This window comes from Rhamphochromis longiceps, linkage group LG16 (genome assembly GCF_057381845.1).
Source record: "Rhamphochromis longiceps isolate RC_006_pf linkage group LG16, R_longiceps_female_GT1.1, whole genome shotgun sequence".
Lineage (NCBI taxonomy): Eukaryota > Metazoa > Chordata > Actinopteri > Cichliformes > Cichlidae > Rhamphochromis > Rhamphochromis longiceps.
Genome location: NC_140572.1, coordinates 23,592,850 through 23,610,476, shown reverse-complemented (window position 1 = coordinate 23,610,476; position 17,627 = coordinate 23,592,850). Strand labels below are relative to the sequence as shown.

The 17,627-nt window shown below is 40.3% G+C and overlaps 1 protein-coding gene across 1 annotated transcript; it reads left to right on the top strand.

Moving 5' to 3' along the window:
• On the top strand, positions 1–16,602 carry LOC146651152 (glutamate decarboxylase 1-like). Its single transcript, XM_085384280.1, has 17 exons — positions 1–1,856; positions 2,741–2,907; positions 4,479–4,541; positions 5,567–5,722; positions 6,034–6,276; positions 6,388–6,478; positions 10,267–10,379; positions 10,747–10,862; positions 10,980–11,059; positions 11,152–11,206; positions 11,640–11,756; positions 11,879–11,943; positions 13,080–13,158; positions 13,282–13,431; positions 13,518–13,625; positions 13,928–14,017; positions 15,027–16,602. Exons 2-17 carry the CDS (start codon positions 2,832–2,834, stop codon positions 15,198–15,200), a joined length of 1,776 nt encoding a protein of 591 aa, XP_085240406.1. The 5' UTR covers positions 1–1,856; positions 2,741–2,831; the 3' UTR covers positions 15,201–16,602.
• The last annotated feature ends 1,025 nt before the right edge of the window (positions 16,603–17,627 follow it).

Below are 17,627 nucleotides of genomic sequence, written 5' to 3'. Positions count from 1 at the left end.
TGGAATGATCCTCAGAAATGCGTCAACTGTGACTGTCTTTGAACCCAAGCTAAATACATGCCTTTTTGTGTTTCAAGGTCTTGGAAACAGCTGATCTGAACTGTGGTTGGCAGATAAGTTGTTACTGCACTGAACCATTTATTTAACCATAAAGCACTTTGGTTTTAAATATCCTACATAAATAAAATGTACCTACTTACTTATATTCTTGATGTTTATTAGATAATTGCCTTTAACCACAACCACACAGCCACAATCCAAGTTTATCCAATAAATCCAATTATTAGTTTGGCAGAAAGCTTAGTAATAATTTGAAATTCTTAAATGTCATATTTTTTCATAGTATGAGGACTTTAAATTGTACCCTGTAAATCTTCTTCTTTCTTTAAGTCTTGCCACAGATCATCTGCTTCCATCTCACCCAGTCCCTATTACCCCCTTCTGCCACACCAGCCCTCTGCATGTCCTCCTCCACTACATCCATGAACCTTTTAGCATTAGCATGATGTAGAGTTAAAGTGGTCAATGATGCTTTAGACATGGACATGTGGATATTGTTAAAGTTCAAGCAATTCAACTTCCCCTGCCTGTAGTTGTAGGTTATTCCGGCCCTGACTGTCTTCAGGGAAGTCAGAGCTGGGCAGCTGTAGGCTTCTTAAAGCCTTTTCCACAGACTGTAATGGAGCTGTCCAGTGCTGAAAACACCACAGTCTCAAAAACAGTTTTTATAGATCGTGACACAGCGTGTGATGTGACCTTTAATCGGTTTCAAGATGATCCATCATCAGAAGAACAAGGATAACAAATCTCCCAGAATCCAGGAGTGGGTGATCTTTGCTCCTGATTGGCCGCCTCGTGCGTGTCCACTCATGTCCCGTGCCTTCACGTATGACGGTGACGTGTTCCAGATTAATGGGCCAGTTTATAATTAGATTCATGGAGTATTTCTGGAAATAGACCACTTGTGCTGGGCTCCTGGAGTACCCATTCTTGGTTTCTCACTGCCACCTTGTGGATTTTTCGCCCGTGTCAGCGCGCCGCTGGTGTCGTAGGTTACATCTTCACCGCTCAGCACCGATCTGTCTGCACAGAAAGTGTGGAAATAAGATGTTTGTGACAGCTCTATGTTCTGCATTTAATCACACGTGGCGTTGGGACTGCTCGGCGTGGCTTCTTATTGATTCCCCGTTCGATGTGCTGAAATAGAAGAATCCCTCGTGGTGTTCGTGGGGTTCTAACAAATAAATAAATAAACAAGAGCAACAAAATGAGTGTTTCAGGCTCGTGATTGTGTCGCTTTGTGTGATGCCCTCTTGTTTTTTTCCACAAGAGCAAAAAAAAAAAAAAAGCAGCGCTCCCCCCTCCTCCCCCCTTTAAAGATCCTGATCCCTCCTCATGCTCACGGAATCAAACTTCAACTCCATGTTCGTGACTAGGATTCAGACCAGAGCTGTATAGATCCGGAGACAAGCAACCCCCCCACAGACCCCAAAAAAGTGGCTCTTTAGGGGGGCGAAAGCGGCGCCATTCAGTGTCACACCTGCAGACTGCTCTGCTGCCTCACAGATATGCTGCACCACTGGAGGTAGCACCGTGAGTCATCCGTGCGCAGTGACAAAAGAAAGACAAAGCTCGCTTTAAATGTCAGCAAATCAAAGTCTCATCAACACAAGCAAGGTCACCTTGTGTCGGATCTAACGGAGAGCCGGGACTCGGGTCTATTGTTTCTTCTTCGTCTTGTTTGAGTGGAAGAGCGCGGCAGGCTCTCGTCCAGGATTCAGTTTAGTCACAAAAAATTTTCTTTTTCTTTTTTGTTTTTTGGACTGTACCTGTTCACCTGGACACACATAGGCGCGGTAAGTAGCTTCATTCTTCATTTTCAGGGTTTACTGTAGGAAGCCAGCACGCAACAAAAGTCTCCTTTATTGCCATCGATGCTCTAACAGGTGTTTTTATAAAGCGGGAGAAGTTCCTTTGACACTTCTAGGTTTAAATTACACGTTGGCCCAGTTTGCACGCAAATTGCACGTATTTGTATTTGTTATTTTTGAAAAGGTTTCGAATATAAAAATAATATTTGAATATTTAATAACCGCATGGGGGGAGGGAATGAAGATGCACGTCGTCTATTTCCGTGGGTTGACTTTAACCTGGGCCGGTGAGAGGAATGATCACCTTGAACTAATATTTGTCATTGATATTAGTGTGGCTCAAGCTAATGACTGATTACCAATAAGGCCATGATATTAATTGGAGAAAGTATAAATAAATAAATAATAGTATTAATATTATTATTATTATATTATTTGCATTTTTTTTTTTACTTTCGGCCTAACATCCAGAAACAATATGGTTAAATGTTTTACATTTTTAATAGCTTAGCCAGAATAATTAGGGTTATTAATAAGCTCTGTTGTGGTAAAAAAAATAACCATCATTCAGATCTCCTGAGCAGTGAGCGATGTTACTGAAATGATGTGATTCTGTCAGAAAGGGTTTAATTAAATAGTTAACTGTTAGTTGTGCGTAAACGTAAAGTGGTAATGTTTTAGTTATACATTTATTTTTGTAGCTTGGGCTGAGAATTTGAAGCCCCAAATCAACTTGTTAGAGAGACTGTGCCCTTGTCGTCCAGAGTCTCCAAGTTGAGCATCTCTTTCAGTGTTAAAGAGGAAGAGGCACATTTTTGTTTTTTAAGTCATACACGCGGTATTGTTTCTGTTCCCCTGTCATTGGATAGCCCAGAGACAGCTTTGGGAGGGGAATAAAGGAGAAAAAAAAAGTGACCAGGCTTTTTGAGGTGAGGACTTTGGCACAGGGTCTCGGGAGTGATGGCGGCGTCTGCACCCTCCTCTTCTGGCGGCGATCCGGATCCCAACTCGACAAATTTACGGCCACCGGGCTCAAGTAGGTCCATTACAGATAAAATGCTATTTCACGTGTGCTATTTACTTTGTGGGCAATGCCATTAATCATTTTCATCGAGGGAGGGAGAGAAAGAGAGAGTGGTGGTGGAGGAGGGGGAGGAGGGGGGGGGGGGTGGAGAAAGAAAGAGAAAAATTCCGCTGCCATTTGCGAGAGAGAGAGAGAGAGAGAGCTTCCTTCGCCACAAATCACCGCTGCATTTCATTCACCATACGGTCCCCTCACCCCCACCCTCCACCCCTCCCGGCATCTGCGTGGCAGACCAGTGCTGCTGTCAGAAAATGATGTCCTCTACTAACATCACACTGCAGGCGATTAGCCTGGAAGACAAGCCCAGAGGAGCACCACCGGAGAGAGAGAGAGAGAGGATTTATTATTATTATTATTATTATTATTAATTTTATGTTTTTACTCATTTCTAAATTAAAGTGCCTTCATGGAATAATAGAAATTGCGTCTGAAGTTGCTGTTAAAAGCCTGCCCTAATAAATTGCTCCTAATGGCACACTTGAGCGCTGTAGCCTTCGATAAAGGGCACTGTGCAGTCATTTCACTGGCAGCGGTTATACAAGCACGAGTCTGGGGTCTAAAATCATGTAACAGGTGTAGACGTGAAATAAGCACAGATGCTGGTGAATTTAAGGTTTTGCTGTGTTTCTTCCAGTCCTGTGTGATCTTGGATAACCTGTAGGAATGGCTTTGCGCGTGCAGTATATGTGTCTCTAATGCACTGCGCTGGTTGCTTCACATTAGGCCCATGCATTGCCTGGCTTTTCTATATATCTGCACGTCTGCAAATGTATTGTGTGCTTTTAATCCTATATGAAAATGCTTGTTCAGCCTGTTTTTATTTATTTATCTATTTATTTTTCATTTTTCTATTTTTCTTTTCTCTGTCTCATTTCTACTGGCTTGGGGGGGGGGGGGGTCTGTTAAAGTGCGTCCAGTGAGCTGAGCCCAGCGATGATTTATCTAATGAGCCAAAGCAAGGGTTAAATTGGGATGTGGGAATGGGACCGATCACCACCTCCTCCTCCTATCTCCCCACTCCTACCACCCCACCCCTGCACTCCCTCCTCCCCTAAATTGCTGTGTTTTTCTTTTTTTTTCTCGAGGATTTCGCCTTTGCTTCCCATCCAAGGTGCCCCATCCCCTCTCTGGCTGGAAGCACTTGATAACACAGTAATTCTCTATCTGTCACTGGCCGGCAGGCTCATGTCTACCCACGCTTGCATTTTTAACCAGCATCTTTTCACTCAATCAGGCTGGCATGGGATCAAAGAGCTAATTAATTTTAAGTCCTTGCCCAGGTCATGAACGGTGACAGGCGCTGAAAATACAGCACTGCCCCCCAGAGTGCGGCTAAATGTTAAAATACTCCAAAGAAACTATTTCTTTTGCTTTAGCATTCTTCATCATTCTCATTTTCTTCTCATCATTTATTTTCATGTGTAACTGTTCAAGCTAAAAAATAAATAAATGCATTCAAAATGAAAGAGTGCATTTCTTTCTGTGAGGCCGTCTCTAATAGTTTTCCCTCCTTTAAATGTCAGGTTATGATGCTTGGTGTGGAGTTGCGCATGGCTGTACTAGAAAATTGGGGATGAAAATATGTGGTAAGTTCGCCCTTTTTTTCCAATATTATATTTTTTTCTGAATAAATCTGCATCTCTCAATGATCGAAGCTAATATTCTACAAACATGACTGTAGGCTTCACGGCCTGCATCGTTTTACTCGCGGCTCGTTTGGAAACAGCGCTGATTGCTGCTCTAATTAGATTTTTAATTCCCTTCCTCGCGAAAAAAAAACCCCGCAAGACTAACCAGCATTATGCAGTTTATTAAATTACCCCCACCCCCCAATATCATCTCGCCATTTTACACAAAATGGGAAAAAATGCTTCAGCTGCCAAAAACCCATCAATTGATGCCCGAGTCAGAGCTGATGAAATTAAAGAGGGAATTATGCGGGATGGATTTTCCGATTTCCATCTTCAGAGTCCATTTGAGCCTGACACTAACTAACCAAGGACAGTTACCATACTGGTGAATGACACGCACCAGTGCGCGCTCCAATTATTTTTTTGGTATCTTTCACCGACACGTTTTACTGGTTTTTGTTATGGTCATTAAATAGAATCCACAACTACGCGCCAAAATAGAGAAAGAAACACAAAAACAACGATTTCTTATTTAGAATTAAAGTAAGACTGTAAATGTCAGAGGTTTTTAGCTGTATTATTTTATTTGTATTCATATATTCGTATGAATGTATGACTACTTGTGTTCTCCGCTGCACAGTAAAGTGCACAACGTGTCTTAATAAGAATGTACATCCACTAAACGACAGCCATTTGTTTTTGCCTGGCTGGAGTTTGGTGCTGATGTCACTGGCTTCAACCTCCCAGAGAGGTATCAAACCCCACCCGTCCGTGAATAGGACAGAATGGGAGCCTCTTCTCATTCAAAATAAAGGCAGAGAAAGGACAGAGCGAGAGAGAAAGCGGGAGAGACGAGATAAACTGGAGAAACACGAAAACAGAAGTACTCGTTATTGTGCATGTTATAGTGGGGAAAGCTGCAGCTCTCATCATGTTTGGGAAGTGTTTTCATCCTCCGGACTCCCCTTCTTCATATTTAGGATTCCTGCAGAAGAACAACAATCTGGAGGAGAGGAGCAGGATTGTGAGTTCCTTCAAGGAGCGCACAGCCAAGAACCTGCTGTCCTGCGATAACAGCGGCGGAGAGGCGCGTTTCAGGCGAACAGAGTCCGACTTCTCCAATCTGTACGCCAGAGGTAGGCTTAAAATACAAAGAAAACCCGTATGTTCGTTATATTTTAACATCATCATTATATATTAGGCCTAAATTCACCCATAAACCTGTGGGAAATTCTTGGATTCTTGTGCAAGAATAATTTTCTCAAAAATGTCTTTATTGAATTTGATGGTTTAAGAAAATGAAAACATAAAAGTAATAAGTTGTAGGGAGATCCTGAGGTTTCCAAAAAATAAAAATAAAATTGTAAAACATGTAAAAATCAGAAAGAATAATTAAAAAAAACAAACAAAACACAAATGAATGCAGATGACCTTTGTCATTTTTTAGAGCTGCTACCTGCCAAAAATGGAGAGGAGCCAACCATGCAGTTCTTGCTGGAGGTCGTGGAAATCCTCACCAGCTACATCCGGAAGACCTTTGACAGGTCTACCAAGGTTCTGGACTTCCACCATCCCCACCAGCTGCTAGAGGGCATCGAGGGCTTCAACCTGGAGCTCTCTGACCAGCCTGAGTCTCTGGAGCAGATCCTAGTGGATTGCAGAGACACGCTAAAATATGGAGTGAGAACAGGTATGAGGCCTGCAGGCTGTAGTGCTAATCAATAACTTTCATTAACTCACACAAATTCTTAGATAATAAAGTGTTTTCTGAGTATCTTTATTGCATCTTCATCAATCGCAGGTCACCCCAGGTTCTTTAACCAGCTCTCCACCGGATTAGATATTGTGGGGTTGGCAGGAGAGTGGCTTACATCTACAGCCAACACTAATATGTGAGTACTCCAATACAGCCGGGATCAGCGCAATAAAAATGTGATGTTTTTGAAGTTATTAGGTTCATTAGATTCAGCCTATTTTAAAGCTCTTTTTTTGTACTCACTGTTTTTAATGGCCCATGAAGAGAGAGGCTCCCAGTAAGAGGAATACTTCAAGGGACATACAGTAATTACTGTGTTTGGCAGAGGAATGCCCAGCATGCTCTAATAGATTGTCAGTCAAGCAAGAAAATAAAGAGCACAAAAGAAGACATTCAGATGGCTACTCACTGGCAGTATTGTCGATGTTGTCCTGCGCTTAGGCTGTGGTCACATAATTCAGCCCTGCAGGCAAACTAAATTGCATATTGATTTGCATTCACAGTTTACATGTTGTCTTTGTTCCATGTGCTGCTGGTTCCTGTGACATAACAATGCCGGGAGAGAAAAATGAGTCTTTTCCCTTCACAGGATCGGTACAGCAGCCATTATTGGGGCTCTGCTCAGTTTTGCTATAGTGCAATCAATCCTGAACGTGAGTTCTAAATGACTCTTTGTCAGAGAAGACTGTGCAGGTGGTCGCAGTCAGGGCTGTAGTCTGTGGACATGTTGGACTGCATTACGTCATACTTTATAGACTGAGAAGAATGAGTGGTGTTTTGCCACCTAATGCGTTCAAAGGGGAAGGAACAAAACATACCATACATAGCAATAGTGCTGCATTTGCATGCATCAGCGTAAAATAAAAAAGATGAGCGATTAGTTTTGTTGGTAATTTCTGCAAAATCTAGCCGATGAATAAAATAACAGGTGGAAATACTTAAACATTGCAGGTCTGTTTATCAGAGCTGGAAGGTCTGAGGGATGTCTGATCAAATCAGTATTGTACATTGTACCAATGTAACAGGGCGAGCTGTATCACTGAGCACCCCAACAAACAGGACTCACAAATCAGTGTCATACTGAAAATGTTACCAAGCTTAGTGAATATGTTCATATAGAGCACGGTTAGATTTCTGTCCACAAATGAAGTTATGCAAGAAAACAAATTTTTATAAAGCAAACATCACAAATTTCTCAGTCCCATTCCAGATATTTATATTTACTGACATCTTCAATACACTCAACGTTAATGGATACATGTCAGTGCACCTGTTTGATCTGCAGTCAAATATCATTTATTTATATAGGAGAAAAAGGACACCTTTATTATTCCTAAGGGGAAATTTATTGTAAAAAAAACAACAAAAACAAAACATCAAACGGGTATTAAATATTCAAAAAAGCAACAGTATGAAATTACTTTTTCCAGTCTATTTTTCCTGCATGTTGGAATACAGAGACATAAACAAGTTAAACTCCTTTGATAGAGGGAGGCTAGGATCAGCCGGGAGGTCATTCGGGGTCACAGTGTAATGATACCTTAAAGTCTCTTATTGGTTTTTTTTTTAGGTTTAGTGACCCGAACGAGCTGAGAATATAATAAAACATTCTCATAAAAGTGCTATCGACATGAAAACGACAAAGCTTGTGATAAAACTACATGTGCTGGTGATTTTTGAACTTCAGGTAGACATCATCCACCTGAACGTCAAAGGTCAGCTTATGTAGAAATCTGTCATGATCCCGAGAAGTGCCGAAGATGAGACGTGCAGAAGCGTCGGATGCCTGGTTTGATTTTAGCCATGGACCTTGTTTCCTGTCTCCTATTAGAAATTAAATGATCTTTAAAAACAAAAAGAAAAAGTGCTTTTACATTACATTACAATCTCACTGTTAAATGGCAATACATGCATCTATCAGCTAAAACCACTTATATACTAAACAGACGAGGAAGGTTGGCAGCATGGACAAGTCATCTGTGAATCACACTGCTTGCACTCCAGATGAAAATTGGACTTTGCTTGTGATTAAGCTACATAAAAAAGCCGACAGAGGGTTGTAAAAAATGGCTGTTGACATAACTTAATTGTTCATTAAGGTCTTATAGATCAGTCCATTGTTAAGAACAAATTATGGGTTGCCAAACTGAAAAATCCCTTTGCCTCATTGGTCAGCTTAGTTATTCTCCTTCAGCACAATAAATGACGGCAATTTTCTTTTTTTTTAAAGTTTATAACCGATCTGTCATCATTTCTGAGCGGAGCTCATCCTTCACAACAGATTATCTAGAGATTAGTGGAGCTTTTAGAGGGTAATAGATGTGAAGGTTTATAGTAGACTAATGCTTTTCAAAGTCTTCTTCCCTCTCATTGGTTGAGACATCAGTCCATCATGTGGCTTTTAAAAAGTACCCTCACCTTTTGTGTTGCTAACAACACCCCTGTGGAGGAGTTGAACCCACGGGTGGAGGTTGCTTACACACCAATTTACCTTTATTAATTACTCTATCAACCCTAATTACCCCTGGCAGATATTGACTGACACTAATAGACTGACAATCACATCCTGGTCTTACATAATCAGAATGAGTGAGCCTCGTCTGCATGAACGAATCTGACTTGTTTATGTTTTTCCCCCTTCATGTTGCCATGGGTCTATACATGTTGAAGATGCTGTGAGTTACAGTGTGACATACTGCAATGTTCCTAATGATTTAGTTACTGTCTTTACATGAATGGATAGATGTTTGTGCAAGCAGAAGAATACTGGTTTGGAGAATTTGGATGAGTCTTTTTGTGCTGCAATTCCAAATTGGCTGTGTGCTTCTTTGAGGTTGTTGGTTTTCATCTTGTTTCGTTATATGACAAATCTTATACAGTCAGGGTGAAGAGAAAGTACACCTTCTTTCAGTTACAAAATTTTAATAACTTCAATTTCAACATAAGGTCTGGACTTTGACCGGTCCTTTGCAGCATCTTGATTCTTTTCTTTTTTACCCATTCTGTTGTAACTTGTCAATTTAGGCCAAACCTTAGGTGCTGGAGCGATAGCCTCACATTTGTCTTTAGAATACTTTGGAGGAGTTTGTGTTGGACTATGTTTGACAAACCTAAATCCTTACCCCTCCACATCCATGCTTGACAGTTGGTATGAGGCGTTTGTGTTGAAGTCTTGTGATTTGTTCAAATCGAACTTTGCAAACCTAGGACACATTGCCATGTTCTTTGGTCACCAGGAGAGGCTTTTTCTTGGCAACCCTTCCAAACCATACTTGTTCAGTCTTTTCCTAATTGTACTATCATGAAGTTTAACATTTAACATGCTACCCATAGCCTGTAGAGTCTGAGATGTAGCTCTCTGTGGGGAGTTTTAAGTTTGTCTGAGCATTGTGTGGTCTGACCTCTGGGTGAATTCGTCCACTCCTTATAACCCCTGATGGGCACATATTGGTCTTATCCTTCCAGAGCTGCAAAATTTCCGCTTAAGATGATCTGCTGTGGTGACCCCTAAAAGCTAAAAGAAGAAGAAGAGCTTTATGGCATACAAAAATAAGATGAATTTCATATTGTTTTTAAGCAGCAGCCAAGTGCTGGCATCTCCAACAACCGTTTTTTCACCCCATGAGTATAACAGATGACTACTTTCCTTTAAAAAATACTCTTTGTTCTGACCAAGACTGGCCCTTTCAGTGTCACCAAAAATTAACTTACTGCTCATGCTGTATACAATTAAAGTATCCAAATGCACTTCATGCTGCCCCTCACCTCACAACTGAGCTGATGTTTTGTTTTTTAATCTAATACTGTCCATCTCTAAAACATTAATTAGAGTTAAAGACTGTGCTACATTTTTAAGTGGAAATCAAACAGCCGGGTTTCATTTACATGTAGCTCTTCAAGTTCTCTGCTTTTGGTTTGGTTCAGGTTCACCTACGAGATCGCCCCCGTTTTTGTGCTAATGGAGCAGCTGACTCTGAAAAAAATGAGAGAGATTGTTGGCTGGCCAGATGGAGAGGGTGATGGGATATTTTCTCCAGGTAAAATCTCAACCAATGATCAACCTCCAATGGAAGCACATGTGCATGAAAACAGTAAAAATGCAATCATCAAACTATACTCATGATGCAAAGTGTCCCATTTTAAAGACAAAAGAAACAGACATTGGGATTATAAAATTACAAATGTGTAAAAAAATAAAAGGTGAGGTTAGTATTAACTGCTTCATATACAGCTGGCTGCTTTACCATTATCAATGTATCATAATTATTTTTAAGTATGTGAATCTACAAAGTTATTAGTAACTGTCAGGGACAAATAAAGAAAGTAGTAGAAGAAGTTTTGCCTTTGAAATATCCATATTATCACATATGTAGCAAATTTTTAAGCCATGTTTTGATTCTGCAGGTGGAGCAATTTCCAACATGTACAGTGTGATGATTGCCAGATACAAGTTCTTCCCAGAAGTGAAGACCAAAGGCATGGCAGCTGCACCCAGACTGGTCCTCTTCACCTCAGAGCATGTTAGTCAAACACTAACGGTGTCACTGAATATTAACATCTCACCACCCATATTTACATTAGGTGGGCAAATAAATATCAGCATCATAGTGATGAGTGATGAACTCCTGTCCCTGCAGAGCCACTACTCCATCAAGAAAGCAAGCGCAGCTCTGGGCTTCGGAACAGAGAACCTGATCCTTTTGAACACAGATGAAAGGTTTGTTTTGTTATTTAACCTACCTGCACATAGTTTAGGAAAAATATTTAACATCTAGATGAGATACTACTGCATATCCTCTTCTTTTCCAGAGGGAGAGTCATTCCTGATGACTTAGAAGCCAAAGTAATAGAGGCCAAGCGAAAGGTAAATGTCTGCAGCAATGACTCAGATATCGCCCTGCTAACATTTTTATTCCCTCTGTTCAGCTACTGCTTAAAATAAGAAACACTTACATGAGCTGCAGAATTTGCTTGTAGCAAAGAAAACACTCGGTATGCTGGAGCAGTGAGGCTATTTCAATAAAGTTAATGCTTCTGTCTGTTCACATACGACGCTCCCTCTGCTTTTAAGTATCTCTTTCCTTCAAAGGCAAAGTGATGCGTAGACTAGAAGAAATGGGGAAGCAATTTTGCCCCAACAATAGGTGCAGATGGAAAGAGAGCGTCATTTGAGCAACGTGTTTTAGCCGATCTCTTTGATGTCAACAATCAGGCAGAAAGAAAAGAACATAACAACCTGAATTCAACCAAGAATTGTCTTTTTTTGTTGTTGTGTGTGCTGTGCCTTTGCATCGTAGGGGTATGTTCCACTGTTTGTGACTGCCACCGCTGGTACCACCGTCTACGGAGCCTTTGATCCCATCAATGAAATTGCCGACATCTGTGAAAAGTACAATATGTGGCTTCATGTGGATGTAAGAGAATATTGATCTCCAAGGAAAAAATGAACACAAAGCTGTACAAATCAGCAGTCTGCTGTGGCATTATGATCAATATCAATATGTTCAGTGTTATTACCATGTTGTGACCCGTGCAGGGTGCGTGGGGAGGAGGTTTGCTGATGTCCAGGAAACACAGACACAAGCTGAATGGAGTGGAGAGGTAAATGAACACATCGCCTGAACTTGCAAACACGGGTTTAGACGAATTTCTTGCACATCTGCTTCACTACTCAGCCTGTAAAAAGCAGCATCTTTTCTATATTATTTAAGACAGTCATTTTGTCTAATGAGCACAAATCAAGAGCTTGCCTACCAGGCGTTTTCAAGCTGCATATAATGAGAAAAAAATCTCAACACTCTAATTTAACAAAGGAAGCACACTTTACTCAAAACACACAAAGAGAAAGACAAGAGTCAGGCGATAAGAGGGCCAAAACAAGAATCTGAATGCCTTGTGAAGCACGACAAGCAAAAAAAAAAACCCAAAAGTTCTGGATAGCTGTTTCATGACGATCTCAGCTATGTCGTGTTAGTGAAAAGAGGCATTCTTGGTGACCTCATTTATTCTTTCAGCCACTTAAAAAATTTAGGTGCTGGAAATTATGTAACTTTGAGCTTTTCAGAGAAGACCAGCAGGCCAGAATATACAGGCACATACAGATGAGTAGCATATATTGTGATAAATGTGATCAAATTTACAGAGAGAGAAAATAATGAGGTGCAGAGCCTTAAGACAGCCCATATGTCTTTTTCTTTCTTTTTTTGAGTATTATATGTTCTGTCATTGAGAATTTTAAACATTCCTGTCTCAATAAGATGTAAGAAGAGTGCAAGTCCTAAAAAAAACAGGCAAAGATTTTGAAAAATGTTTCAAAACTTGTCAAAAGAGGCACTGTCTGGCATTCAAGAAGTATTTTTTATTTGCTTTTTGGGAAAGTTTGACAATAGTTGCATTGAACATAAATAGGCAAACCCAGAGAGACACATCAGTAATTTCAAAGATACTAAGAGACACCATTTGATTGAAATCAGTGTCTTTAGTAGAGTGTGTTTCTTTGGCCAGAGAGGAAACTGGAAAATCTGTATTTTAGTCTTAAGCCAAGACTGCAATCTGTTCTCAGCTCCAGCTACAGATTGCAGACTCCATATTTCAAAATGCAAACATGCAAAATTATTACATTCAAATCTTGAGAGGGTCGGTGTCGTTTTACCTTTCACTACCAGACTCCATAAGCACACACACACACATTTCCACACCCTCACAGAGCTGTGTTTACTGTTTCAATATCTCTGCAGGGCCAACTCAGTCACCTGGAACCCTCACAAGATGATGGGAGTGCCACTGCAGTGCTCTGCCATTCTAGTCAGAGAGCGGGTGAGTATGTGTTTGTTTCACTTTCCTGCTCCGGACCATACCACCTCTGCACACACAAACGAATCTGTGCACTTTCACCAAAACCATCTTGTTCATGTCTCATCACGATCGCTTCCGTTGCAGGGACTGTTACAAGGCTGCAACTCTATGTGTGCTGGATACCTCTTCCAGCCAGACAAACAGTACGACGTTACATACGACACCGGTGACAAAGCCATTCAGTGTGGGCGGCATGTCGATATCTTCAAGTTCTGGCTGATGTGGAAGGCAAAGGTGTGCTTTAATCTGCAGGGCTTCTGTCAGCTTTGCTGCCATATGCAGAAGCAGATGGTAACAGCTTCTTTTTTTTCCCCTTACAGGGAACAGTAGGATTTGAGCAGCATATTGATAAGTGCCTGGATCTGTCAGCCTACCTCTACAATAAAATCAAAAACAGAGAGGGATTCAAGATGGTGTTCAAAGGAGAGGTGAGATGACTGTTTCCACAGCAAACATTTTAAAAATGAACATCCAGAGATTCCCTGCAGCGCTAATTCGAACAGATGAAAAATGTCTGTGCTTTATTTTATCCGAGTTTTCTGCTCCACAAAAGATATTTTTCATTTGTGATGAATAACCGCAATAATTCAGCACTTGATGCCTTAATTTGGTTTTGGGATTGATTGGGTCGCTTTGCTTTGCTGACATGTTGACAAGAAACGCTGAAAATACAGAAGGCAGCTTTTTATCAGCACTCATTACAAATGTTGTTCCCATTTTCTCTTATCAGCCGCAGCACACTAATGTCTGCTTCTGGTACATTCCACCGAGCCTGCGCAGTTTACCTGATGGTGAAGAGAGACGTCAGAGGTTGCACAAGGTAATTACTCCTCAATCTGCAGCTCCCCTGCTCTCTTAGATTGATTTACGCACCACTTTTCTGCCAGGTTTTATGGATTCATAAAGTCAAATATGAATATGTATACATATACATTTGCTTTGAATGTATTCTCTCATTGACCACTTTGTTAGGTACACCTTGCCAGTACCAAGTTGGTCAGTCTTTTACTTTCAGAACTGGATTAATTAATTGTAGTGTAGATTCAACAGGGTGCTGGAAACATTCCTCAGTGATCTTGGTCCATATTGATGAGAACACACGGTCGACTTTTCAGCTGAACATCATTGATGTGATTGAGATCTGGTGACTGTGGAGTGAACTCGTTGTCATGTTCAAGAAGCCAGCTTGAGATGATTTGATGACTTTGACTGTTCTTTAGCAACAACAGCCTGAACCAGCCATACGAGACAGAATGGATCTATGCTTTAATTTTATTTACACAAGATTCTGACTCTACCGTCTGAATGCTGCAGCACAAATTCATCCTAGTGTGGTCTTCTGCTGCTGTAGCCCATGTGCTTTGTGGTTCAACATGCTGTGTATTCAGAAATGCTCTTCTGCATACCTTGGTTGTAATGAGTGGTTATTTATTTTAGTGGTCACTGTTGCTTTCCTACCATCTTGAAGCAGTCTGGTCATTCTCCTCTGACGTTTGGCCTCAAGAAGATATTTTCACTCACTGGATATTTTTGGTGTTTTTGACCATTCCCGGTGAATTCTGGAGATCGTTATGTGGGAACATTATTTGTTTCTGAAATACTCAGATTAGCCCATGTGGCACCAAGAAACATGCAACATTTAAAGTCACTTAAATCGCCTTTGTTTGTCATTCTGATGCTCTGTTTGAAAATTCAGCATGTCGTCGTGACAATGTCTACATGCCTAATGCACTGAGTAGCTGCAATGTGATTGGCTGATTATATAGGTGGTGTGGCAGGTTAGTGTTTTGATCATTCTGAACTTTTTTTTTTTTTTTTTTTTGCAACAGGTGGCTCCGAAGATCAAAGCAATGATGATGGAGTCTGGCACTACGATGGTGGGTTACCAGCCACAAGGAGATAAGGTCAACTTCTTTCGCATGGTCATCTCCAACCCTGCCGCCACCAGGTCAGACATCGATTTCCTGGTCGAGGAGATTGAGCGACTGGGGCATGACTTGTAAGAGTCATACCTGTATTTTTTTTCTTAACATTTTGTCTTTTCCAACTCTGGAGAGACTCAGGCTTGGCTTCGTATCCCGTCTATCTCCTCAAGACATATAGAGATGTTGCTTATGGGTCTTTTCTGCTAATGCACAACAAATAATAACGCCATGCCCTGTGTGTTTCTGTCTCTTGTCTTTTGCAACCGTGACATATACTTAACATATTTGCACAACAGGTTCTCTGAGTGAAAAGGTTTAAGAACAGTGGTATTCTTGATAAAAACATACATGAAGAGGAGATGAAGCTGAGTTTAACATGGGTTACTTTTTCAATGAAATATGCAATAGCAAGAATGTCTGAACACTTGATGATTCTGTATATAGCTGCTATGAAAAATGAAAGACTGGTCAGGATCTAAAATTTAAATATTTTTTTCACAGATGACAGTTCGGGGCGCTATATAGTATATATGTACTATATGTGATAATTATCATTCGATAAAAGGTAAATATTAAGACAGTTGCACCATGACATTTTAGCTAATATTTCCCTTTGATATACACAAGTGGGAATATATATAACACAGTCACTGTAACAGGTTCTGTACTTGGTTGCTGTGTTTTTAGAATTTTTTGTGTAGATTGTGTAAAGTACTGTTACATTGCCTTTGTGCCAAATGTGTCCTAGTTTTACAGTGAGAAAATCCTATATGTAAATCAACCATATGTTATGTGGTAGCTACATGACTTTATTTATATTGAGAGATTATAATTGTGAATAGGTTGTCTGCTATTTGTAACCTGCCTTCCTTCCTTTTTGGGAAACGCTGCTGTATTATATCGCAATGTTTTGAATAACAGTCATGTCTTTTAGTGTATTTGTGAACCAAAGAAGAGTTATGAATATGTACATGTTCCTTGTTCTCCCTTACAGAGAGACTCAGATGTTTATATAAGAGTACTTCATTTAATGCCTTTAACTTTAGTGCAATCAGTGTTGTGTAACCGTGCAATGTCATTGTGATTCACTGACTGGCAGTGTGGCCACTACTGCCGGTGCTTTGTTAATGATAAAAAAGCACAATGCTAAACCTTGATCGTGGGGCAGCTTTGATTCGAGGGACACATGATTGTCTGTATTATAATGTGTGGAGTGGAGTAAAAGTATAATATGCAAACTTTTGTCTGTCTGAACGTCGTCGCCATAGGAATGTTTTTGTGTTGAGAAATGGGGATTGTTTATCATAGTATGTTTTGCCTGAACAATGAAGTGCACAGTGTTTGCTACTATAACAAGCCATATTAAACAACTGTACACTCCCGAATTAGAGGGACGCAATGTCTCTTGTCATATTCAATGTAAGTACTTTGGCAAATCATTTGCAAAGTATTACTGGTGTATCTACAAGGCTAATAAAAACACAAGCTTTAGGGTGTCTGTGATCACAGTTCTTTGTCAGAATGGCTTTTTTAGGTTAACAAAACTGGTGTTACATCTTTATTCCTTTAGGTTGAACAGACCCCACTGTTGTACATACAATAATAGTTATAATTATTATTATTATAAAGTAAGCATTTTTCTTCTATAACAATCCAGTTATATTCAACAAACATCCAATCCCTTTACCAGAAACTGGGCTTCCACATTGTGCACATTGAGGGAGAAAAAAATACAGAAATGATCTCAAAGTATTACAAATACATCAAATAAAGAAAAGTTGTGTGTTTTATGGTTATGTGAATTGACTATATGTAATATACACTGCATAACTGAGACATCCCAGTGATAATAGAAGTCCAAAGTGGTCCCAGTGGGTAATAAATTGATTAAGAGCTGTAACCCCCTTTACCTGGAAGACTGGCTCCACCAGATTCCAAACTCAACATCAGAGGTCTCTGTTCAGAAAATGCAGTGCTGGGAAAGCTACGGTGCTTCTAGATAACCCAAGCTTGAGGAAGACACCCATACACCACCAGGTTTTTTTGATAGAATATGCAGTAATGTGCCTTATTGTGTGAATGCAGTTGTAGTCAAAATGTCAAAAATGTAGTTTGTGTAGTTTTGTCTCCGTACACCATCACAGGAGATTTTTAATGAAACAATTAAGATATGATTGAAGTGCAGACTTTCTGCTTTATTTCAAATTCTCACGAATAATGGGACAAATGACTGACAAGCATTCTCATGGCCAGGTGAGGTGTTCTTGCTTGTACAACTGAAATGTATGTTGACATTATTGTAAAAGTCTACAATCAAGAGAATCCTTCATGAATGGAAATATAGAGGGTTTACAACAAAGTGCAAGCCAGTGGTTACACGCAAGAACAGAACGACCAGAATATAGACTTTGCATCTACATCTAAAAGATCCTGCAAGGCTCTGAAAAAGAATCTTTGGACCGATGAAATCAAGATTCATTTGAGCCAGAATGATGGGAAACAGCT